Here is a 24,232-nt window from a genome sequence, read left to right as displayed (position 1 = left end):
GAGCGCTCTCCACCCCACACCTGCTACCTGAGCCTGGCCTCCAGCAGGTGGCTGCACACGAGCGCCATCCTTGGACCTAACACGGGCCACTGCGCACCTTCCCCTGCCTGTCTCCATGTGGGTCCCCACCCCTAGCCTCACCCTCAGGGTCGCTCTCTCCCACCCCTGGGCCTCAGTGCTCCAAGAGCTGCAGCTCGGGCACTCGGAGGCGACAGGTCATCTGTGCCATTGGGCCGCCCAGCCACTGCGGGAGCCTGCAGCACTCCAAGCCTGTGGATGTGGAGCCTTGTAACACGCAGCCCTGTCATCTCCCCCAGGGTAAGGACCGGAGGGCAGGGAGGAGCCTGGCCCGACCTCTCTCCCACTGGCTATGAACCCACAAGCATGTGCTGCCTCGGGGCCTCTGCCTGCACTGTCATCCCTCTGGACCCCACTTCTCCCACGTCTCCCCCGCTGAACCCTTTGCCATCTGTAAGGCCTGCCTGGTGTGCAGCCCACGAGGCAGCCCTGCGTTCCTCCACTCAGCAGTGGCGCGCCCCCTGCCCCTCCGGCCCCCATAGCATGCTGTCATTTCTGTGGGACTCTTAGATTCGTTTCCTTGTGCTGCTGTGGTTGTATACGGCTTGTCAGACCTACCCACTATAAACGTCTTGAGGACTGGGTCCCCAGCTTCCATATGCCTCTCTATACCCCCATAGAACTTACCTGACACGGTTAGGTACTCAGTGAATGTTTGTTGAATGACTGAGTGACTGACTGTGTGCTGAGGGAGGGAAGCAGTCCAGAAAGGAGTGTCTCCACATGCCACTTCTGCCTCTGTCTTCTTCCCTTCATCCCCGTCCCACTGTGAAGGGAGCCTCACAGGCAGGAGGGCCTGCTGGAGAAAGGGCACTGAGGCCGGCGTTTGCTTGGCGTGAGGATGCCACATGGAGGAAGGATGTGGGTGGTGGCTGAGCTGGGATGGGGGTGGAGGGGTGGCCTCCCAATACTGCAGAGAGGCATGTTTGGCCTTGACTCACTCGTGATGGGAACTCTCTAAGCCGTAGGGACCTTGAGGTGAAGGAAGGCAGAATTTCTATGAGACATGTGACAGGTGTGGCTAAGAACCAGTGGCCTCAGCAGCACCAGCAGGCTTGAGTTTCGATCCACTCCATTGCTGACCAGTTATGTGGCCTCGGGCCAGTGCCCCACCTCTCTGATTCTCAGTTTGCCCGTCTGTACAGTGGTTAAAAAGAGGGACTTTCCAGACCGTGGTGGCTCATGCGGCACAATGGCTGACCACACGGGGTGCTTGCTAGCTAAGCAGAGGGTGGGAAGGAGTGGTGGTGAGGCCTTGCGGGGAGCTCGGGCTCACTGACCATCCTGAGGGCTCCTGGTGCCTCAGCTGGGGCCTGGCCCTTGGGGCTCACCAGCAGGAGAGCCTTGGACTCCCAGGGGTTCAGATCTCCATGGAGCCAGTCTGTTCCCCAGGGCCTTGCTGGCTTCTAAAGAGGTGATCTTAAGCCTGTCGCAGCGACTAGCAGGACTCACATAGAAAGGAAGGAAAAGGCCAGGGAAGTTTAATCCCAGCCTGTAATCCCAGCACTCTGGGAGGCTGAGGTGGGAGGATCGCTTGAAACCAGGAGTTCCAGACCCGCCTCGCCAACATTGTGAAGCATCATCTCTACTAAAAATACAAAAAATTAGCTGGGTGTGGTGGCGGGCGCCTGTAATTCCAGCTACTCAGGAAGCTGAGGCAGGAGAATTGCTTGAACTTGGGAGGCGGAGGTTGCAGTGAACTGAGATCACACAATTGCACTCCAGCCTGGGCAACAAGAGTGAGACTCCATCTCAAAAAAAAAAAAAAATAGATTTCACCACATATCTATTGGAGTCTTCCAACCCCAAATTATCATTGTTTTAAATATTCCTGGGGGCTGGGTGCAACTGCTCACGCCTGTAATCCCAGCACTTTGGGAGGCCGAGGCAGGTGGATCACTTGAGCCCAGGAGTTCAGGACCAACCTGATCAACATGGCGAAACCCCATTTCTACTAAAAATACAAAAATTAGCCGGGCGTGGTGGCGGGCACCTGTAGTCCCAGCTACTCAGGAGGCTGAGGCTCAAGAATCACTTGAACCTGGGAGGTGGAAGTTGCAGTGAGCAGAGGTCGTGCCCCTGTACTCCAGCCTGGGAGACAGAGCGAGATTCTATCTCAGAAATAAAAAGATAGATAGATAGATAAATATTTCTAGGGATTTTGGCAAGATGTAGTCCATGTGGGAATGGAATATTCACTTACTTTATTATTATTTTGAGACAGGGTCTCTGTTGCCCAGGCTGCAGTGCATGGTACAATTATAGCTCACTGCAGCCTCCACCTTCTGGGCTCAAGGGATCCTCCCACATCAGCCTCCTGTGAAGCTGAGACCACAGGTGCAGGCCACCACGCCCAGCTAATTTTTTGATTTTTTGTTGAGATGGGCTCTTGTTATGTTGTCCAGGCCGGTCCTGATCTCCTGGGCTCAGGCAATCCTCTCACCTTAGCCTCTCAAAGTGCTGGGATTACAGGTGTGAGCCACTGTGCCTGACCCACTTATTTTATTCTTTATACCTTTCTTCCATTATATAGTAATCTGCTTATTTTGGAAAATTTGAAGCACACAAATAGAAGGGAAGGGCACCCTGCCTCCCGAGCACTCATAGCAGCTTTCGCGATGAGCATGATTTTGGGGGATGGTCCTACAGGTTATCTCTTATGTAGCATTAAAAAAACATTCGTATTGTCCTAATTTTATCTACTTATCCATTTGCATTTTCCGACAGTATTTTGTCATGAAAAATCTTTTTGAAAAATTTAGGGATGTTGTTTAAATAAATCCATATACCATAAAACCCACCCATTCTAATGGCACAATGATTTTTTGTAAATTTACAAGTTGGACACCATGATAAAAACTTTAAACATACCAAAGAGTTGAAAGAATGCATAGTCAGCAGCCATGCACACACTGTGTCAGTCAGTTCCACAACTAATATTTTGCTATATTTGTGGGTTTTTTTTTTTTTTTTTTTTTTTTTGAGACAGAGTCTGGCTCTGTTGCCGAGGCTGGAGTGCAGTGGCGCGATCTTGGCTCACTGCAAACCCCACCTCCTGGATTCACCCCATTCTCCTGCCTCAGCCTCCTGAGTAGCTGGGACTACAGGTGCCCACAACCACGCCCAGCTAATTTTTTGTATTTTTAGTAGAGACAGGGTTTCACTGTGTTAGCCAGGATGGTCTCCATCTCCTGACCTCATGATCCACCCGCCTTGGCCTCCCAAAGTGCTGAGATTACAGGTGTGAGCCACTGTACCCGGCCTTGTGTTTTCATTATCTAGTCTCTTGTCATTGTCGTTTTTTTTTTTTTTTTTTTTGTGAGACTTAGTCTCACTCTGTTGCCCAGGCTGGAGCATAGTGGCATGATCTCGGCTCAGTGCAACATCCGCCTCCCAGGCTCAAGTGATTCTCCTGCCTCAGCCTCCTGAGTAGCTGGGATTATAGGTGCATGCTACTGAACCCAGCTAACTTTTGTATTTTCAGTAGAGACAGGGTTTCACCATGTTGGCCAGGCTGGTCTCGAACTCCTGACCTCAAGTGATCTGCCCACCTCGGCCTCCCAAAGTGCTGGGATTACAGGCGTGAGCCCATGCTTGGCTCATTATCTAGTCTCTTTCTATCCCTTTGTCTATTCATCCGATTTTTTAAAATATGGAATTTTTTTATGGAGGTGAAATTTACATAACATTCAGTTAGCCCTTTTAAAGTGTACAGGTTGGTGGCATTTAGTGCGTTATTTCAATCTCTGATGTTAGACATCCCAGTAGGTAGGAAGCAGGACCTCATTGTGGTTTTGATTTGCATTTCCCTGATGACTAATGATGTTGAGCATCTTTTTACGTGTTTGTTGGCCATTTGCATATCATCTTTGGAGAAATGCATAAGTTCTTTACCCACTTTTAAAAATTGGATTGTTTGCCTTTCATCCAATTTTTCTTTTAAAGTATGTTCTGTTTTTTGTTTTATGTAGCTGGGATCATAACACATGCACATTTTATATCTGATACTTTTTGCTGAACATGTAAGATTAGCATTTTTGGCCAGGTGCAGTGGCTCACACCTATAGTCCCAGCATTTTGGGAGGCTGAGTTAGGAGGATCACTTGAGCCCAGGAGTTTGAGACAAGCCTGGGCAATATAGGAAGACCCTATCGCTACAAAAAAAAAAAAAAAGATAGTAGTCCCAGCTACTCAGGGGCTGAGGTGGGAGGATCACTTGAACCCAGGAGGTTGAGCCTTTAGTGAGCTGTGATCACACTACTGCATCTCGGCCTGGGCGACAGAGACCCTGTCTCAAAAAAGATGAGCATTTTCGGTGTGACTGGAGACTTTGGAAGAGTGGCTGGGCGGTTTTTGAAATCCCGGGTGGTGCTCTCCCCTTGGGCTGTCTCAGGTTCCCGGGCCCTGCCTGGGCAGTGGGGTAGAAGCCAGTGCTGGGCAGGGTTGGCCACAGCTGAGGTCCATCCTCTCTTCCTCCCTTTCCATCCCGCATGGACCTCCTGGCTCCCTGCAGAGGTCCCCAGCATGCAGGATGTGCACACCCCTGCCAGCAACCCCCGAATGCCATTGGGCCCTCAGGAGTCCTCTGCCTCGGGTGAGAGCTTGGTCCTATCCCCCACTCACAGCCCTGTAGTATTTGTGTCTGAGTGGATGGTCCGTGGGGGTGTGGAGGCCACAGTTGGGTGCAGCCATGGTGGAGGGGAGAATGGTCCAGGGGACGGAGGAAGGTGGGTCCGGCGTGGTCAGGGGTGGAGGGGAGGAGCCAGGTGGAGGCACTGTGTGTCTTTTGCTTCCTCTTCTTTGTAGACTCCAGAGGCCAGTGGTGGGCAGCCCAGGAACACCCCTCAGCCGGGGGTGACCACAGGGGAGAACGAGGCACCCACCTGTCAGCCCTGGGCCCCGCCCCCTCTCTGCAGCAGCCCCTACACCAGCGACCCCTACAGTCGGGCTCAGGGCCCCATGACTGCAGACACAGTCCTCATGGGTGCTGCCCCGATGGCCACACGGCGTCTCTCGGGCCACAGTGGCAAGGCTGCCCTGGGGTCTCCTGTCAGCAGAGCAGGTGGGTGCTGGAGACAGGTCTTCCCCCTGCCCCATCAAAGAGGGAAGGTGAGGCCCCGTGGGTGAGTCAACATCTCTGGTCAGAAGAGGGCTGGGGTGGGTGTGCACAGCTCAGGAACAGGATGCCCACGCTTTCCTCCCTGCGCTGCCCTGAGCATGGGATCTTGGGGACTTGGCTTCCTGTGGCTGAGCCTCCTGCTGTGCCGAGTGGGGACACAAACCCCACCTTGCTGCAGTGTCAGCCTGTGGAAACACAGCCGGAGACTCCGAGAAGGCTCCAGGTGCAGTTCTAGCTCTCAGATCTAACCAGGCTCAGGGAACCTGTGGTAAAGGCTGGACGAGGGCCGACCAGCTCCTCACAGTCTTCGTAACAGTCCCCGCCACGCCTGCCTTATGGATTGGGTCCGAGTCATCCCACTCCTGCAGGTGTCCTCCCTCTGCCTCTCCTCCTTCCATGGCCTGCCCTGAACGCATCCCCAATGTGCTGTCTCAGACTGGGTGCTTCTGGACCCAGACTTTGTGGCCAGTGGCCTGGGGACAGTTCCCAGCTCAGACACTCGCCGGCTATGTGTTGGGTGACTTGGGCCACGTGACTTAACCTCTGTGATCTTGGTTCCTCTTCTGAGAACTGGGAACGATGACAGTCATGATGGAGCCCCCGTGAGGGTGAAGTGCATCACAGTATGCCTGGCACAGAGAGGGCGCCGGGCACCCTCCCTCCTTTCACCTTGCCTCCTGGCACCTGGTGGGTGGGTGTGGAGTAAATGGTGGGTTCCTTTGAACCCCCTCTTCTGCCCCGTCTCCCGTCTGCTTCTGTTTTGTAACTCCCGCTGAGAACTGACATTTGGTCGGACTCGGATGAACGTCCCCCTTCTTGGTTTTGTGGGCTGTGCAATTGACGCTCTGCCAGTGATGAGGGGCACAGCCACCGCTTATTGTGTTATGACTGCCCTCCCTGGTAGCTGCTAAGAGCCGGTGAATGTAGGCAGAGATTGCGGCACACAAAATGGCCTGCCCTGCACATAGGGACACATCCTCTCCCGCCCGGGTCCCCACCCTGTCAGCCCCCACCATGGGGAGCCTCAGAGCCTGGGTCTTGGGATGCAGGGAGCATGGGGACAGGCTGGGCAGTGAGGGGCTGTGTGATGTCTGCCTAGGTACGGGTGCTGCCCTGACAGGGTATCTGTCGCTGAGGGGCCCCATCACGCTGGCTGCACGAAGTTGTACGGCAGTGACGGCACCAGGAGCAGGCCCAGGTCAAGGGCAGTGGCTTCTACAGTAAGTGTCTGGCCTGTGGGAGGGGAGGAGGCCAGCCCCTGAGCCTGCTCAGTGTCACTGTGACCCAGGATCTTTGCCGCTTTGGCCTCGGAGAAAGGAGGTCCCTGCAAACCTGCTGGCCTGGGTCATCCTCTGGAGGGCACCGGGCTTCAAAGATGGGCCTGGGGCGGATCAGGGGTTTCATCCAACATTCTCCTGGCCTCTGGTCTCCCCTGGGCTGGGATTCTGGCCTCTCCTTCCTGCCATCCTCCCCATGGCAGCCCAGAGTTCCCAACAATGGCCAGATCCATTGCCCACTTTCCAATCATGGGTTTCCTCCCCAGGTCCACAACACCCACCAGCCCCAGGCCCAGCAGAATGAGCCCAGTGAGTGCCGGGGCTCCCAGTTTGGCTGTTGCTATGACAACGTGGCCGCTGCAGCCGGTCCTCTTGGGGAAGGCTGTGTGGGCCAGCCCAGCCATGGTGAGTGGACGCCCCCTCTCCTCCTCCTCGATGGGTAGACTCTGCTCCCACCGTGCCTCCAGCCCCTACCCAGAACCAAGACCTTCCTGCTGGCTCAGTTATTCATTCCTTCCACAAATGTTGATTGACACCTGCTAGGTGCCAGGCCAGACAGCAGTGCCAGGGTGTTCTTGCATCGAGCAGTTTGAGCCTGTGGCCGTCTGGCTGCTTCTGGGAACTGGGGAGGGTGGGAGGTGGGAATCCCAAGGGGCTGGGATGCCAGTCTCATGCTTGGGAGTCAGCCCCTTCGAGGCAGAGCCGGTGCGGGGCAGTTAGTGCTGGGATGGGCAGGAGTGCCCTGACCCTGCCTGGAATGTGTGTGGAGTAGCAGGAGCTGAGTGCTGGAGGGAGGGTAGTGCTTTGAGGTTGCAGCCCTGGATGAATGAGTAGAGCTGCTGGGAACCATTGCGAGGACCTCAAAGGCCAGGCTAGGGCTGTGGTGAGGGCTCGCGGGAGGCACCCGTGGTCATGTCTGAATGTGGAGAGGTGGGTCAGGCCATGCTGGTGAGGGCTGCTGGAATGGCAGGCTGGGTGCTGGAGGTGGGCTCAGTGGCCAGTCAGTGCGGCATCCTGGGGACAAGGGAAGGCCCTTCCTGGGCATCTTCACACGCCCTGGGTGGCTCAGGCCTGTGTCCCTATCACAAGCTAAGCAGGCAGGTTCACCTTCTGGGCTCACTTTGCATGTGACTCCAGGTGGTCTGGTGGCAGGAAAGGCCAAGGGTCCAAGGGAGCTGGCCCAGGGGGCCCTGGCCCTGACCTCCCAGAGGCTCTAGCTCTGTGGGTGAAGGCTGCTGTGGCACCAGCCTGGGGCAGGTCTGCACAGTGGACAGACTCCGGTGGAAGTGTCCTGCATCCCAGGGCCAGGTCAGGCCCCCAGCCAGGGGTGTAGACACGCTTTATAAATGGGGAAAGGCCTGCTTCCTGAGTCGGAGGCTGAGGGGATGGAGGGTGCAGCCTTAGTACTGGGCACCTCGGTGACATACATCACACCCATGCCCCGCAGCCTACCCTGTGCGGTGCCTGCTGCCCAGTGCCCATGGCTCTTGTGCAGACTGGGCTGCCCGCTGGTACTTCATTGCTTCTGTGGGCCAATGTAACCGCTTCTGGTATGGCGGCTGCCATGGCAATGCCAATAACTTTGCCTCGGAGCAAGAGTGCATGAGCAGCTGCCAGGGATCTCTCCACGGGCCCCGTCGTCCCCAGCCTGGGGCTTCTGGAAGGAGCACCCACACGGTTGGTGGCAGCAGCAGTCCTGCAGGCGAGCAGGAACCCAGCCAGCACAGGACAGGGGCTGTGGTGCAGAGAAAGCCCTGGCCTTCTGGTGGTCTCTGGCGGCAAGACCAACAGCCTGGGCAAGGGGAGGCCCCCCACACCCAGGCCTTTGGAGAATGGCCATGGGGGCAGGAGCTTGAGCCCAGGGCCCCTGGACTGGGTGGAGATGCCGGATCACCAGCGCCACCCTTCCACAGCTCCTCCTACAGGTAAGGCCCACCTTCCCCAGGTAGACGGGGGGTTAGGACACCCAGGCCAAGAGTGCGCCAGTTGGAGCTAAAACCTGAAGTCAGCCGGCCCTCCCTCCCCATCCCTAACTTCTGTTTCTCCTGAGAGCCCTGCCTGGTGGGCCTTGTTGCCATCATTCTATGGATGGAGAAGCTGGGGCTTCAGAGACTTGAGGCTACTCTGATGTCTAATAGACATCTGTACAGATGGGGGCTCCGGGGTTCTCCATCAGAGCTCACCAGTATACCCTGGGGCCTGTCTGGCCGGAAAAGCTTATTGGCTTCATGACTTTTGGCAAGTCACCCAACTTCTCCAAGCCTCAGTTTCTTGACCTGTAAAATGGTGGCATTACCTCCTGCCCTGTGTACATCACAGGTGTGGGCTCTGGTCAAGATGACTCTTGGGACTGGGTCATATTAATGAGGGATTTGGGAAGGTTAAAAACAAAATTAAAAACATTGTGTTCCACATGGGTCGAGCGTGTAGTTTAGCCCCCACATGAACCCAGTGTGTGCCATCCCTCCCGACCTCTCTCCACCCCCGGGCTTTGCACCTACCTTGTTGCCGCTATAAGAACAAGTTGAGGCAGCAATGCATGGGGGCACCGGGGGCAAGTTGGGGAGGGTGGATTCCTGAATCCATGGGCTTCTGGGGCTCTGCATCCCATAGGGACCCTCTAACCTCAAAAGTGCCTGTGATAGGATGGGCCCCAAGCTGTCTGCGTGGAACACACTGCTTAGGGGGTTCTGGTCCTGGCGCTCGCGCCAGTCAGCAGATCTTCCCACCTCTCCAGGATCAGCTTGGCAGGTGTGGAGCCCTCCTTGGTGCAGGCAGTCCTGGGGCAGTTGGTGCGGCTCTCCTGTTCAGACGACACTGCCCCGGAATCCCAGGCTGCCTGGCAGAAAGATGGCCAGCCCATCTCCTCTGACAGGTGGGTGACAGTCCCCCACCTCCTCTGACAGGTGTGACAGCCCCCTACCTTCCCTGACTGGTGTGTGACAGCCCCCCGACCTCCTCTGACAGGTGTGTGTGACAGCTCCCTCCACCTCCTCTGACAGGTGTGTGTGACAGCTCCCCCACCTCCTCTGACAGGTGTGACAGCCACCCCACCTTCCCTGACAGGTGTGTGTGACAGCTCCCTCCACCTCCTCTGACAGGTGTGTGTGACAGCTCCCCCACCTCCTCTGACAGGTGTGTGTGACAGCTCCCCCACCTCCTCTGACAGGTGTGACAGCCACCCCACCTTCCCTGACAGGTGTGTGTGACAGCTCCCTCCACCTCCTCTGACAGGTGTGTGTGACAGCTCCCTCCACCTCCTCTGACAGGTGTGTGTGACAGCTCCCCCACCTCCTCTGACAGGTGTGTGTGACAGCTCCCTCCACCTCCTCTGACAGGTGTGTGTGACAGCTCCCCCACCTCCTCTGACAGGTGTGTGTGACAGCTCCCCCACCTCCTCTGACAGGTGTGTGTGACAGCTCCCTCCACCTCCTCTGACAGGTGTGTGTGACAGCTCCCTCCACCTCCTCTGACAGGTGTGTGTGACAGCTCCCCCACCTCCTCTGACAGGTGTGTGTGACAGCCTCCCCTGAAGCATTCCCCCAGGCTCGCTTGGGGTGGGAGGGTGCCCTGTGGACTCTGATCTCCTCTGGCAGGAGCACTGAGGCTGAGGGAAGACTCACTGTTGACTTTGGGAGCCCAGAGCTCACCCCCACACCACCCCACTCAGGCACAGGCTGCAGTCCGATGGCTCCCTGATCATCCACCCCCTGCAGGCAGAGGACGAGGGCACCTACAGCTGTGGCAGCACCCGGCCAGGCCACGACTCCCAGAAGATCCAGCTTCGCATCATAGGTCTCTGTCTCCACCCCATCCACCAGTGCATTCTCAGGGGCCCGAGTGGGAAGGCCAGGATGGGGTGCCTACGCGAGGGCTGCCTCACGCTAGAGGGACCCAGGGTGTCTCCCTGAGTCAATTCCTTGTGCTGGCAGGGACCACCCTGTAGCCCTCATTTCTCCACAAGTCCCTGCTGGTCTCATGGCCCACCCTCCCTTCTACTCCCTTTTCCCCACAGCTCACACCTTGTTTCTCCTGGCCTCATGACAGGAAATGACATGGCCGTGCTGTCTGAGGCTGAGCTGAGCCGCATCCCTCAGCCCAGGGACCCAGGTCAGGACTTTGGCCAAGCGGGGGCTGCTGGGGCCCTGGGGGCCATCCCCTCTTCACACACACAGCCTGCAAACAGGTAAGAACTCAGCAATGCCATCTTGCCCTCCCCCATGCCAGGGCCAGGGCCGGGGGTCTCAGTGGGTGAGGAGGGGAAGGTCTGCTGTGACCAGGCCTTGCTGGCCCCTGCTCAGGGCTCTGGGAGGCCAGGCCTAGAAAAACAGGGTTCCTGGAGCTGGGCCTGTTGAGGAGGAAGCTTCTGGGAACGGTTCCACAGGCTCAGGACTCAGGAACTGAGGAAGGGAAGGGCACACAGAGCTAGAGGGCCTGAGCCGGCTTCTTTGGGGAGCGTCTTGAGCTGGCCTTGAGGAGTGGTTCAGTTTACAGGGGGGATGTGGAGGACCGGAGGGGTGCCCAACTCGGAGACCTAGTGGCAAGTGTGCAGGGTGGGGGGTGACAGATGGGGATCCTGGCTGGTGGGTGTGTCTGGCCAGCCATGGTGGACGGGCAGGGAGTGGTGGTGGTGGGGAGGCAGCTTTAGACTTCACCCCAGGTAGTTATTGAGTTTCTAACCAGAACAAGGCAGGGAATTTTAGGAAGCTGAATCTGGCTGGAGAGGGAGAAGGGGCCACCAGGCTTGTGCAGAGGTCCCCATGGGAGTGGGCGGGGGCAGCAGCAAGGGCCCCTCATGCTGTGGGCTGCTCGTTTGGCAGGCTGCGTTTGGACCAGAACCAGCCCCGGGTGGTGGACGCCAGTCCAGGTCAGCGGATCCGGATGACCTGCCGTGCCGAAGGCTTCCCGCCCCCAGCCATTGAGTGGCAGAGAGATGGGCAGCCTGTCTCTTCTCCCAGGTTTATTTGACTCCTCTCCCCTTCCTCCTATTCTGCCTCCAGCCCCACCTTATCCTGTGGAGGCCACCGGGGAAGGGAGCTGCTGGGCATCGTCATGGCCAGTTCTCAGCCGGACTCCAGGGCCTTTCGAGAGATGGAGCAGCTGGGCAAAGGGCTCCTTGGGTTGGCTAACATTTGAGTCTCTGGGCCTTTCCAGAATGTGGTTAGTGGACAGAAATAAGAGGCCAGTTAACAGAGGTGATGGCGGAAGGAGGAAACGGAGTCAGAACACATTCCCAGCTGTAATCACAATCGCTACCCTTTACTGAGCGGGCACTGAGTGTGAGGCTTGTTCCTATCACGTGACCTGCAAAAAAGCCGTATTGATCAGGTGCTGTTTTTCCCCCATTTTACACACAGAAGCTTAACACCACACAGCTTATAAGCAGCAGAACCAGTATTTGAGCCCACTAAATGAGTATAGCAAAAACTAGAAACCCAAATTGAAATTTTGTTTCAGAAAACTTGAAATGGTTTATATTGCGAAGCTTGAAGGCCAGACATTTTCGGCCGGGCGCAGTGGCTCACACCTGTAATCCCAGTACTTTGGGAGGCCGAGATGGGTGGATCATGAGGTCAGGAGTTCAAGACCAGCCTGGCCAAGCTGCTGAAACCCCATCTCTACTAAAAATACAAAAATAGCCAGGTGTAGTGGCACATGCCTGTAGTCCCAGCTACTCGGGAGGCTGAGGCAGAATTGCTTGAACTCGGGTGGCAGAGGTTGCAGTGAACCGAGATCACACCACTGAAAGCACCAGCAGCTGCAGGTGTAAAGTCTGAGGCCAAATGGTCCTTTCATCAGACCCCACCAAACACTAGGGGATGTTTAGCCTCTCACCAGGGACCTGGAAGACCTTGTGTTCCCTCCCTGACCCCATGCTCGATGGACAGAGCTGGAGGAGAGGGGAGGCTCCTTGGGCTGGAGCCAACTGGCTGTACTTGGTTCCCAGACACCAGCTGCAGCCTGATGGCTCCCTGGTCATCAGCCGAGTGGCTGTAGAAGATGGCGGCTTCTATACCTGTGTCGCTTCCAATGGGCGGGACCGAGACCAGCGATGGGTCCAGCTCAGAGTTCTGGGTAAAGTGGCAGTCCTGAGTGGCCTTTGAGGTCAGGTGGCAGGGGTAGGGCAGGATCTTCATAGTGGCTGACAATGACTTGTCCTTGTGCCCAGGGGAGCTGACAATCTCAGGACTGCCCCCTACTGTGACAGTGGCAGAAGGTGACACCGCCAGGCTGTTGTGTGTGGTAGCAGGAGAAAGTGTGAACATTCGGTGGTCCAGGTAAAGGCTCTATTCCAAGCCGTCCCCACCCCCAGACCTTCACAACCTCCGGTGTGGATGTCTGCCTTTCTGCCAGGGATGTCAGTGTCACCATTGCTTCCATTCCGGCTTCCAGGCCTGGTGCCAGGGAACAGGGCTGCAGCACCCTCATCCCTACAGAGCGAAGCTCTGTAGGGCCACTGGCTCTCTGCTGGTTGGGCTACACTAGGGTTTCCTAACCTCAACACCACTGACAGTTTGGAGCTGGTAAGTTTTGGTTGCTGAGGGCTGTCCTGTGCTTTGCAGGATGTTTAGCAGCATCCAGGGCATCTACCCACTAGACGCCAGGAGCACCCTCCCCAAAGTCATGACAATAAAGAATGTCTCCAGACCCACTGCCAAATGTCCCCTCGTGGCAAAATCTCTCCTGGGGCTGTGAACCATTGGACTACACTCAGCTTTGGGGACTTCAGTGGTCTTTTACCCCAGATCAATCGGTTTTATATTTGTCCATTCATTTAGTAGACATTTTTTGCCCCCTCCCTCCCTGTAATGTGTCAGGACTAGGCTAGGTTCTGGGAATCCTGGGGTCACCTGAGCCCCAGGGTACTCCCAGGCAGATGGCCCAGCATCCCAGGAGCTCCAGATGTGTTTTGCTGTAAGTGCCCTCTGTGCACAGAGGAGTGTCAAGGAAGGGGGGGGCCAGGAAATGACTCTGGCTGCACTGTAATAGCTAAGGATGGCAAAGGATGTTCTTGGTAAAGGAAGCAGCAAGTGCCAAAGGTGGACACTGAGAGAGGACACCAGGATGGGAACCGGCCAATGCACTGGCCAGGAGAGGTGATGGGGTTGCAGAGGGCATCTGTGTCTTGTGTGGCCTCGAGCCCAGGGAAGGCAGTGGGAGCTGCTAGAGGTTTCCCCACTGGTGTGCTCAGTCCAGCCGTCCCCTGATCAGCTTGTCAGGCCTGCCTCTCCACACTGGCCTCTCCTGGATCTTTCCAGCAGCAAACATGCATAGAACTCCCCTCTTCACAACCACCTTCCATTGAGCCTCTATGTTCCTGCAGACCCTACGCTGACACAGTGTCCCCTTTACAGCTGTCCATGTTGATTGCCTCTGCCTGTTCATCTCCCTACTCACTTCTCAGGGCCTGCAGTGGGGCCGCACATCAGCCCCTGCTCCAGGACACTCTCCTGGCCAAGGTCACTGCCTCTTTCCCTAACTCCACTGGACACCTGGCAGTCTTTACGTGACCTGTAGTGTTGTTCTGCTTGCCGTATGCTCCTTCTTGAAATTCTCCCTTCCCTTGGCTCCAGGAACCACTGTCTTCTGATGTGCCTCAGGGCCTGTCCTTGGTTTCTTCCTGTGTGACTTGGATCACCTCATAGACATGCACTTTGCTGAGTCAGTGCGATGCTGACACACTATCTGGGTCTGGACCCTTGAGCTCCACACTTCAAATCTAAGGCCTCCTGCTATCTCACAGGCACCTCAAATTTGAAATAGCAGAAAATAACCTCACCATTCACCCCAGCCTTGGATCGCCCAAGGTTGGAGGGGCACCACCGTCACCCAGTAACCCGCTTAAGCTAGAAACCTTGGTCATTTTTTATTTCTCCCTCTCCTCCACCTCTTTGCCCTCAAGGGGTGGGAATGGTTGACTCTAGAACGGCCTTTGATTACCTCTTCCCTCTGTCTCCCAGGCCTCCGGAGGCCCTTGATAGCTCTCCCAGTGTCCTCTCTCCTCCAGGAATGGGCTACCTGTGCAGGCTGACGGCCACCGTGTCCACCAGTCCCCAGATGGCACACTGCTCATCTACAACTTGCGGGTCAGGGATGAGGGCTCCTACACATGCAGCGCCTACCAGGGGAGTCAGGCAGTCAGCCGCAGCACCGAGGTGAAGGTGGTCTCACCAGGTAGGAAAGGTCTATATCTGGGGATGGGAAGGGCATTCCCCTGTATATTGACTGGTTCTCGAGGGCTGGTTCTGCAGTCTGAGGGACTCTGGTTTGAATCCTGGCTCACCCTGCCAGTTGCTGGTAGTGTGACTTGGGGCAAGGGGCTTACCTTCCTGAGCCTCATTTTCCTACTCTCTACAGTGGGACTGCTCTACCACCTGAGAGGGTTGTAATGGAGATGAAGGAAATGATGCTCTGCTGGGCCCCAGGAGATAGCTTAATAGACATTAATGCATGCAGGACATTCAGACTCACCGATTTTGAGACATATGGCTGCCTGGAATTTCATTATAAAACTTAAAACTTAAGGCAGACCACTTAAAATCTGTCCACTGTAATCAGGGTGGCAAAAAGGTGGTTCTGTGACTGAAAAGTGCCTTTATGGCCATTTGACCATATAACCCAGAAAGGAAAAGGCAGGGATTATCACCACTATTTTACAAATGAGACAGGTATGCAGAGAGCATAAGTGGTGTTTCCACTGGTCACACAGCAAATGAGGCCCACCTGGGACTAGAGCTCCTGTCTTTTGACTCCCCATGTTTTTTTTTCCCCCACGAAATTACTATACTTGTACCTAAGTGGCCTCTTACTTGCATCATTTGATATTTGATATTGTAGCCTTACCTCCTCTAGCTACTACTCTATCATACTTCAACAAATCCAAATTGCCTGTAAGATGCATTACTTTTGTACCAAGAAAAAAATACTGCCAATGAAATGACACAATTCTGATACCATCAGTTAGGATGCAGACCAACTTGAGAGATGTGAAAATAAGTCCACATCAGAACTGATGAAACAGACTGTGGCTCAGTGTTCATACTTACAAGAGATATGTTTAAATCAGCAAGAGGGAAAGGGGGAAAGGGCTTTGCTCACCCCCCAGCCTGTGCTTCCTTGTGTCCTTGGTTTTTGTTCACTGAGGGACTGAAGACAGAGTGGTACCTCGGGCCAAGCTGCCAGTTCTCACAGGCCTGATACAGGCCTTGGTGGAGTGTGCCAGGGCCCTTCCTGCCTGGTCTTCTGGGCATTCCTGACAATCAGGGCTGTAGCGCCATGCCAGGAGCATGGCTACACTAAGAGGGGCAGGCCTGGCTGCCTCCTGGCTGCCAGGCTGTGGGTGGAGACTGGCCAGTACTAGAAGTTGAATGTGGCTGAAATGTTGCTTTGTGAGTGAGACTGACTTGTTGGCTTCCTGTCTATGGTCTCTTTAGGCAGCAGTTGGGATTTGCCTCCCCAGGGCCCAGCTCAGTGCTTGGCATCACTAGGTGCTAGTGTTGTGGCAGGAAACGGTACCCAGCGGCTTCTCACTTGTTGCTCGAGCGGGAGGGAGGGTTACAGGGTTCCTTCCTGCCGCTTCGCCAGCCCGCCGCCTGGACCTCTGTCCCGGGCCTCGCTCGGCCCACGGTCTTGCTCCGCCCACTCGGCCCCGCAGGCTGTGCTCCGCTGGCGCTACCTGCCCGGATCCACGCCCGTGGCGGCTCCGCGCTGGGTGCTGACGTATAGACAAGGAGAACAGGGTGGCGCACTCGGAGATGCCAGCAACCGCGGAGCCCCAAGGGGGTGTTACAGGGGCAAATGTTCCCGTCGCTCGCAGCTTGGTGAACGGGAGCGTTACAGCCCGATCTTCCCTCCATTCCCTCCTGCTTGCTGGGCTACAAGAGCCGCAACACTCAGATACTTGGTGACTAAGTGCCTGCCTGCACAATGATGGAGTAACCTTGGCAGAAGCACCACACTCCAGGGACTACTTTTCACCTGTATCATGTCCAGAAGGTTGACCTTGTCTACATAATAACCAAATCAAGGCTCTGAGACAAAGCAAAATGCAGATTTCACATCTTTTCACATCTCTGAAGTTGGTCTGCATCCTAATTGATGGTATCAGAATTGTGTCATTTCATTGGCAGTGTTATTTTCTTGGTACAAAAATAATGCATCTTACAGGCAATTTGGATTTGCTGAAGTATTCACAGTGAGAGAACTGTTAAGAGGATCTAGACATTATGTTTGCGATGAGCTCCAGATGGGATTATATGGAAAAAAAAAAGAGAAACTTGCCTGATACCTGGTCACCAAGCTGAAATGACCTGAGATGTGTGCCCAATGAGACAGACATGGCCTCAGTCTGGCCACTGTCTTCCGGTCCTCTGCTGGCTGCTCTCACCTGTTCATTTTTTGTTGGGTCACATGGCGTGAGGCTGCCTAACCCTGCCCTACTCGTGGTTGGGTGGCACATTGAATTTCAGTGTTAGCACCAGGGTAGGAGGCCTTGGGGTAGTCAGGCTGAGGTAAAAGGGACATAGCTCTACTGGGAGGACTTCTCAACCTCACTGTGAAGTAGGTGCTATTATTAGTCCCATTTCACAGATGAAGAAATGTGCATAAAGGGCTTAAGCAACCTGCCCAGAGTTACCCAGCTGGTAAGTGGCAGAGCCCAGATTGAGCCCAGGCAGTCTGGGTCCAGAGCTGGTGTGTTTAATCACTATGCTGAGTTCCCTCTATGATAGGTCTTGGGCTGTACCAGCTCAGACAGAGTTGATACCAAAGTTAGATTTTTAGAAACAATATGCATTAATGGCTTTGTTATCTATGTAAACTTAGGTAGGTAATATTCTGGTTATACCAACATACCAAACCTTTGTAAGGTTGTTTGCTGCTAGGTACAGTCTTTTAGCGGTATTTTGTGAGGAAACAAGGGGAGAGAGGAGAAAGATAAGCTTTCTCTGGCTGCCTGAGGTCTGACTTCAGGGAAGATACTGCTCTGGTCTAAGTCAGCTGAGTTTTAAGAACTCCTTTCAGAAGAGAGATGAAGCAGTAGAATGAAACTTTTTTTTTTTTTTTTTTTTTTTGAGACAGTCTTGCTCTGTCACCCAGGCTGGAGTGCAGTGGTGTGGTCTCAGCTCACTGCAACCTCTGCCTCTGGGGTTCAAGCAATTCTTCTGCCTCAGCCTCCCGAGTAGCTGGGAATACAGGGGTACGCCACCATGCCTGGCTAATTTTTGCATTTTTAGTAGAGACGGGGTTTCACCATATTGACCAGGGTGGTCTCAAACTCCTGACCTTGTGATCTGCCCGCCTTGGCCTCACAAAGTGCTGGGATTACAGGCATGAGCCATCACACCCAGCTGAATGAAACCCTTAATAGGGAGTTATGAGATATAGATGTTCCTAGTAAGTACAGAGGGAGATAAAATAAGGGCTTTGTTCTCAGTATAGCATTAGAGCCACCGTTAAAAGGACTGTTTTCCTATTACCTTGTCTAATATGCATTGCTTCCTCTGGGGAGAGTGAAAAACTGGAATGATGAGGACCCAGGTGACTAAGATAAGCTGGTGATATTGAAGGGACAAAACTTTGATGGTTGGAGGAACCCAGCAGAGAAAGGGAAAAGATAAGAGCTCTTGCTAACTCAAAATTTTACTTGGGGCTGATCCTACCTGCTCTCCCAATCCAGAGGCCAAACCAGTTGTCATTTAGTAATTCAGGTCTCAAAAATAAGGAGTTAACTTCAAGAGATGTTTAATCATCCAGTCAATAAATATTTGGGAGTCTAGGAAGAGCTGTTCACTGGGCTGAGGCCACAAATAATAACGGGAGGACCACTGCGTGTTGAAGTGAGGTCAAAAAACAGGTAGAAATCATCATCTCGGCCGGGCGCGGTGGCTCAAGCCTGTAATCCCAGCACTTTGGGAGGCCGAGACGGGCGGATCACGAGGTCAGGAGATCGAGACCATCCTGGCTAGCACGGTGAAACCCCGTCTCTACTAAAAAATACAAAAAACTAGCCGGGCGCGGTGGCGGGCGCCTGTAGTCCCAGCTACTCGGGAGGCTGAGGCAGGAGAATGGCGTAAACCCGGGAGGCGGAGCTTGCAGTGAGCTGAGATCCGGCCACTGCACTCCAGCCTGGGCGACAGAGCGAGACTCCGTCTCAAAAAAAAAAAAAAAAAAAAAAAAAAAAGAAATCATCATCCCTCATAGAGTTTGTACGTATGGTTGTTAAAAGGTTACAGGGTAAGTGCACTTCATTTTGAATCTGGCAGTTACAATGCTGTGTTCCTTTGAGGAAATGAAATGGCAGGTGAGAATTTTCAGCATACGCAGAGCTTCCTCACCACCTTCTCTTTCCCCCGTTTTTCTGCAGCACCCACCACCCAGCCCAGGGACCCTGGCAGAGAGTGCATCGACCAGCCAGAGCTGGCCAACTGTGATTTGATCCTACAGGCCCAGCTCTGTGGCAACGAGTATTACTCCAGCTTCTGCTGTGCCAGCTGTTCACGTTTCCAGCCTCACGCTCAGCCCATCTGGCAGTAGGGATGAAGGCTAGTTCCAGCCCCAGTCCAAAATAGTTCATAGAGCTGGGAAGAAAGGAAGATGGACTCTTGGCTTCCTCTCTCTGGCTGGCAAAGGGAGTTATCTTCTGGAATACATTGGCTCTTTCAAAAACCCACCCAGTATTTAGCCACAACAGCAGCCAGTACCAGCTTCCCTCTGTAGCCTGCAGCAGTGTTTACATCTCTGACATAACCACAGGCTGCTGTCAAGAAGAGCAATCTGTTTGGATAAGAATAACCTTTACTTTACAGCTTCCCTTTATAATTTCTGTTACACAGGAATAGTTCAATGCATTTGTTTGTTTTTTGAGACTGAGTTTCACTCTCGTTGCCCAGGCTGGAGTGCAATGGCATAATCTCAGCTCACTGCAACCTCCGCCTCCTGGATTCGTGATTCACCTGTGTCAGCCTTCTGAGTAGCTAGGATTACAGATGCCTACCACCACACCTGGGTAATTTTTGTGTTTTTAGTAGAGACAGGGTTTCACCATGTTGGCCAGGGTGGTCTCGAACTTCTGACCTCAGATGATCTGCCCACCTCAGCCTCCCAAAGTGCTGGGATTACAGGCATGAGCCAACATGCCCAGCCATCAATACATTTTTTGATTTTTAATTTTTTTTTTTTTTTTGAGACAGTTTCACTCTTCTTGCCCAGGCTGGAGTACAATGGTGCGATCTTGGCTCACCGCAACCTCTGCTTCCTGGGTTCAAGAGATTCTCCTGCCTCAGCCTCCCGAGTAGCTGGGATTACAGGCATGTGCCACTATGCCTGGCTAATTTTGTATTTTTAGTAGAGACGGGGTTTCTCCATGTTGGTCAGGCTGGTCTTGAACTCCCGACCTCGGGTGATCCGCCCATCTCGGCCTCCCACAGTGCTGGGATTACAGGCATGAGCCACTGTGCCCGGCCCATCAGTGTGTTTTAAAGTTAGCTGTCAGGGCTCCACTTAATTTAAAGCTGGACAGGGAGATGTGTAATGATTTCAAAGTTAACACCTGTTTTTTAAGGGGCATGCTAACTCTTGCTGTATCAGGGAAGTATTCTGTGCTACAACCAGCCGTGGTTCCTTGCTCTAGTCTCACTCACCCTTCTAGGCAGTGCCTCAGTCAGCTCTAAATCCGGTGCAGAGGGTTAACTGCATAACCCTTGTTGGCAAAATGGAATAGATGTAAGACCTCAAACAGGGATTTCTGATGAGACAGCAGCAGTTAGCACTGTTATCTGAGCATGAAAGAACTAGAAAAGCTCCTTACGTCATCGAGATGTTGGACCTTGAAGCCCTCCTGAGGCCAACATGCAAATCTGGCTGTGAAGGTTCACCTGCACCTGTATAAAGCTGACCAGCCTGCTCTGTACAGTGACAATGAGGAACCCCTCTCTTCCTTAAGTAGGAATCTGTGAAGCAAAATGTTTGCTGCCAGAGAAAAATCAGACTGTCATTAAAAACAGCATTAGCAGGATGAGGATACGAATGGGGAAGGGTGGTGGGCAATGCAGTAACAGGGAAATGGTTTCAGAAATGGTTTGAGTTGGAAGACAACATTCTTCATCTCTCAGGACCTCTAATTCCTTGATGCTAAAACAAGAAGCATGGATTCTATGAGCTTCCAAGTCCCTTTCCACTTTAACCGTCTACAAATTTTCCAGAGGACTGCCTAGTAGCAAAGGTTATTCCTGGACACAGGAAAGAGGCATTACAGGGACCAAAGCTCTGAAGGGTGACTTTTATTACCAACACACTGGCTGGAAAAGGGACAAACCGCATCATGGGTGAGTGACACTTCTCAGTCTGCTACTACTCATTCAACAAAGGAAATGTGGGCTGGGGCAGAGGTCTTTTTTCATTTAATACTGGAAAAATACTGAAGAGCATCCATGTTCACTTATGGCTGGTTTTGCTATAGAAATTGGAAAATAAAGGCCACTTTCTTGGACTCCCCAGTTTAATTAAACCAGAATTTGGCCTATTGGTATAAACACGTCAGAAGGTAAGTTTGAGGTTAACTAGCAGCTAACTAGTTCTAATAGAACCAGTCATAGAAGAGTGGGCTAAGATTAGAGGTAAAACTCATTCTAGGCCAGTGGTTCTCAACTTTCTACCATATTGCAAGCTTAAAAAAATCCAAAACACAACCTGGGGGGCCCCGCTGCCCCACTAACATTTTGATTTAATTGGTCTGGAATATAGGCCAGGCGTTAGGATTTTGAAACAGTATCCTCAGGTGATTCTACTGCATAGCCCAGGTTGAGAGGCACTGCCCCAGTCCTGGGGTGCGGCTGAGACTGCATGTCTAACCAGCTCCTAGGTGACATCCATGCTGCTGTTCCAGACCACACTTTGAGCAGCAAGAATCTGACTTTAGAGATACACTCAGGATTAACTTAAGCTTAAAGTATGAATGAAAATATGAATCTTAAGGGTATTTTTCTAGTCACTAAACTAGGGATTTGCAGCAGCAGTAGAATGGAGAGAGAGACCAAAAGAATGAAAAGTACATTCATTTACTAATAAAGGAAAGGGGAAAGAATAGCCCTTCATGGGCAAAAGCTTCTACCACGAACATTTATTTTTGTTAAAGCAGATTATAAATTTTCATCAGTACAAATATATATAACTTACATTTGATTGTAAGGCCAACGTTCAAAAGTAAAAATGAGATGAGCTCTCTTATTGTTATCCGAGGTCAAGAGGCTGCAACTGTCAAGGGGATGTTCTCACCGAAAGGAGGTTTGGGAGAAGAGGACACACACAAAGCTAATAAAACCAGAATCCCCATCCCCATCCCCACAAAACTCATGGGAACAAAATTTAAAGGATAAAACAAAACCCATCAAGACCCATATTACAAACCAATATGGTAACCTGTGTTCCCTTCTATGGTATGATTATGTCATGTTACCTTAGTGTTAAAGGATTAACATAAGGAAATTGCAGCAATATATAAAAGATACATTCTCTATACAGCATATTTAGATTGATTCCATTAAAATAATGACATTAGAATTCCATCATAAGCTTAAAACCAGGACAATACTGCTTTTCCTTTATTTAAAAAAAAACTACAACCTAATGACTGTATTGGTCATAAGCATGATTGTTGTTGCAATGTGCTACTTACAATGAAGGACAGAAAACAAGCTAGGGATCCTGTCTGCAGCTTCCAGCCTTTCCTCTTTTTACTTCAGTAGGCATCAATGATAAATCAATCTTATGTACAATTTCTTACAACTAACCCCTTTACCTTTGGCAAGATTACTTACAACTCATACAACTTTTTAATATCTGAGAACTATTTAAAATATTCTAAATGCATAAAAATAAAGATTTTGGCTTTTGATATATATAATATTTATTCTGTTACTCAAAATGGAAGCTCAACTTCTCCCCCAAAATATAGCTCTGCTGGGCAGTTGCTGATATGCCCTCCTGGGAATTCTGGCAGCAGAGCCTGCCTCTCTCTTCCCTAGCCTGAACACAAACCACCCTGTTCTTTCTTGATTTCGAATACAGGCCACTACTGACAGGAGGCAGGTGAATGGCCTGAAAAACAAAGGGAGATTGCTTTGCTTCCTGTTGTTTTATATTTCAGTAAATGTGCTTTGAATATAGATTCTTGTTCAGATACTTTGCCTCTCTGTTGCTAGAGATTTGTAAGGGGGTGAGGGAAGAAGGAGTACAGAAAGCAACATTTCCTTGACTTCTTTAGCCTAATTGCAAGGCAGCTTTTCTCTAGGAATGCTTTTTCCCACATCTTTCAAAATCACCCCTCACAGTACTCTGGGCCTGGACTTGTTCCTTGGGACCTTTGGGATTAGTGAAAAGAGTACTAATCAGGAGACAAAGTCTGTTTTGCTCCTTTGACCTCTACCCCCTGCTCCCTGTCTGGTATGGACAAGATACACAGCCATAGGGATTGCTTAAAGTTCAATTTCAAACGTCTTCTGTAAGTCACTGGAGAAAGGGTTGGTAGGGGAGGGATTAGTACGCTGCTTGGACTTGTTTTCTAATGCAGCCCACTGGGCTTCAAAAGGATCCACTGGGCAGGTGCCTGTAGGAACCTCTGTATGCTTGTCTGCTGAGGCCAACCTGCCATCATGTATACCATTGAAAGCTGCAGAACCGTTGAGGTGCTGAGCAGGAGGCTTAAAGAAGGGACTGGTGGTAGCACTGCTTGCCTCGTAGTGAGGGAATGTCTGCTGCCTGACCAGGCTGGGTGACTGATGGGGGTGGGCAGCCTGAGGGTGGCCTGCAGTGCCAAATACGTTGGCCACCATCTGGGAGGGAGTGATGCCCACCACAGGCACATTAGGGGCTGGATAGGGCATTCCATTGGCCACAGGATAAGACTGGGCAGGGACAAAGGCTGGCTGCAGGGCTGGGACTACACCCACTGGCACAGGCTGAGAGGTGAGGAATGCATTCCCTTGGAAAGGTGGTGCTGGCTGGGAGATGGCAGTGGGTGGAGGAGGCTGGAGAACTGGCTGCAGAGGAGCAGCTGATGCCTGGGGCTGCTGAGCCCGGACGCTCTTAGACACCTCTTCTAACCATCGGTCGGCCTCAGAGGGAGTACGTCTATGACCGGCCTGGAAGAGACCTGGAGAGGCAGCACCAGAAGATTGACCCCACTCGGTCCCTGGAACCAACAAGATGAGAGACAAAAGAATCCGTTAGGGGCATCTTTCCTTACCTTATTTGAATGATCCTAACATGTACAACATGTCACCCCAGTGGGACATTTTGTGGTTTTGATAGGTAGGAGGAAAGTCTATTACCAACTGGGATTTTGTGGTAGGATGAAGAAAACTTGTCAAGACCATGCTGCTGTGTCAGCCACACTGAAGCACTGTCTAGATATAGCTCAAATGCATTAAACCAAGGCAGCTGACTGATGTCAGAAACCCCTCCCTGTTGGTATGGCTCATCCACAATACAGAAACTAGCTGGTTGTGGTGGCTCGCACCTGTCATCCCGGCTACTTGTGAGGTTGAGGCAGGAGGACTACTTGAGCCCAAGAGTTCGAGGCTGCAGTGAGCTATGACTATGCCACTGCAGTCTGGCCTGGGCAACACAGTGAGAACTCTGTCTTAAAAAAAAAAAAAAAAAAAAAAAAAAAAACAAACCCAGGCGCGCCGAGGTGGGCGGATCACCTAAGGTCGAGAGATCGAGACTATCCTGGCCAACATGATGAAACCCCGTCTCTACT

The 24,232-nt window shown here is 52.6% G+C and overlaps 2 protein-coding genes across 19 annotated transcripts in view; one reads left to right on the top strand and one right to left on the bottom strand.

Annotated features, from left to right (window-relative positions):
- The window catches only part of PAPLN (papilin, proteoglycan like sulfated glycoprotein), a 40,136-nt gene extending 19,176 nt beyond the window's left edge, over positions 1–20,960 (top strand). For all 5 annotated transcript variants that reach the window (XM_050798678.1, XM_050798677.1, XM_050798676.1 and 2 more), the window contains exons 14-27: positions 177–318; positions 4,592–4,672; positions 4,885–5,140; positions 6,297–6,417; positions 6,741–6,879; positions 7,922–8,399; positions 9,212–9,349; positions 10,145–10,269; positions 10,522–10,660; positions 11,295–11,432; positions 12,422–12,549; positions 12,644–12,752; positions 14,483–14,649; positions 18,839–20,960. In XM_050798678.1, the coding sequence (XP_050654635.1) occupies positions 177–318; positions 4,592–4,672; positions 4,885–5,140; positions 6,297–6,417; positions 6,741–6,879; positions 7,922–8,399; positions 9,212–9,349; positions 10,145–10,269; positions 10,522–10,660; positions 11,295–11,432; positions 12,422–12,549; positions 12,644–12,752; positions 14,483–14,649; positions 18,839–19,008 (2,331 nt within the window). In that variant the 3' untranslated portion in view covers positions 19,009–20,960. The remainder of the gene's footprint in view (positions 1–176; positions 319–4,591; positions 4,673–4,884; positions 5,141–6,296; positions 6,418–6,740; positions 6,880–7,921; positions 8,400–9,211; positions 9,350–10,144; positions 10,270–10,521; positions 10,661–11,294; positions 11,433–12,421; positions 12,550–12,643; positions 12,753–14,482; positions 14,650–18,838) is intronic.
- Positions 20,961–21,577: 617 nt separating this feature from the next.
- Positions 21,578–24,232, bottom strand: part of NUMB (NUMB endocytic adaptor protein) — a 196,311-nt gene continuing 193,656 nt past the window's right edge. For all 14 annotated transcript variants that reach the window (XM_050798737.1, XM_050798735.1, XM_050798742.1 and 11 more), the window contains one exon: positions 21,578–23,662. In XM_050798737.1, coding sequence (XP_050654694.1) covers positions 22,947–23,662 — 716 coding nt within the window. In that variant the 3' untranslated portion in view covers positions 21,578–22,946. The remainder of the gene's footprint in view (positions 23,663–24,232) is intronic.

The sequence above is a fragment of the Macaca thibetana genome, chromosome 7, assembly GCF_024542745.1.
Source record: "Macaca thibetana thibetana isolate TM-01 chromosome 7, ASM2454274v1, whole genome shotgun sequence".
In the NCBI taxonomy this organism is placed as follows: Eukaryota; Metazoa; Chordata; class Mammalia; order Primates; family Cercopithecidae; genus Macaca; species Macaca thibetana.
This window is presented reverse-complemented; position numbering and strand designations above follow the sequence as displayed.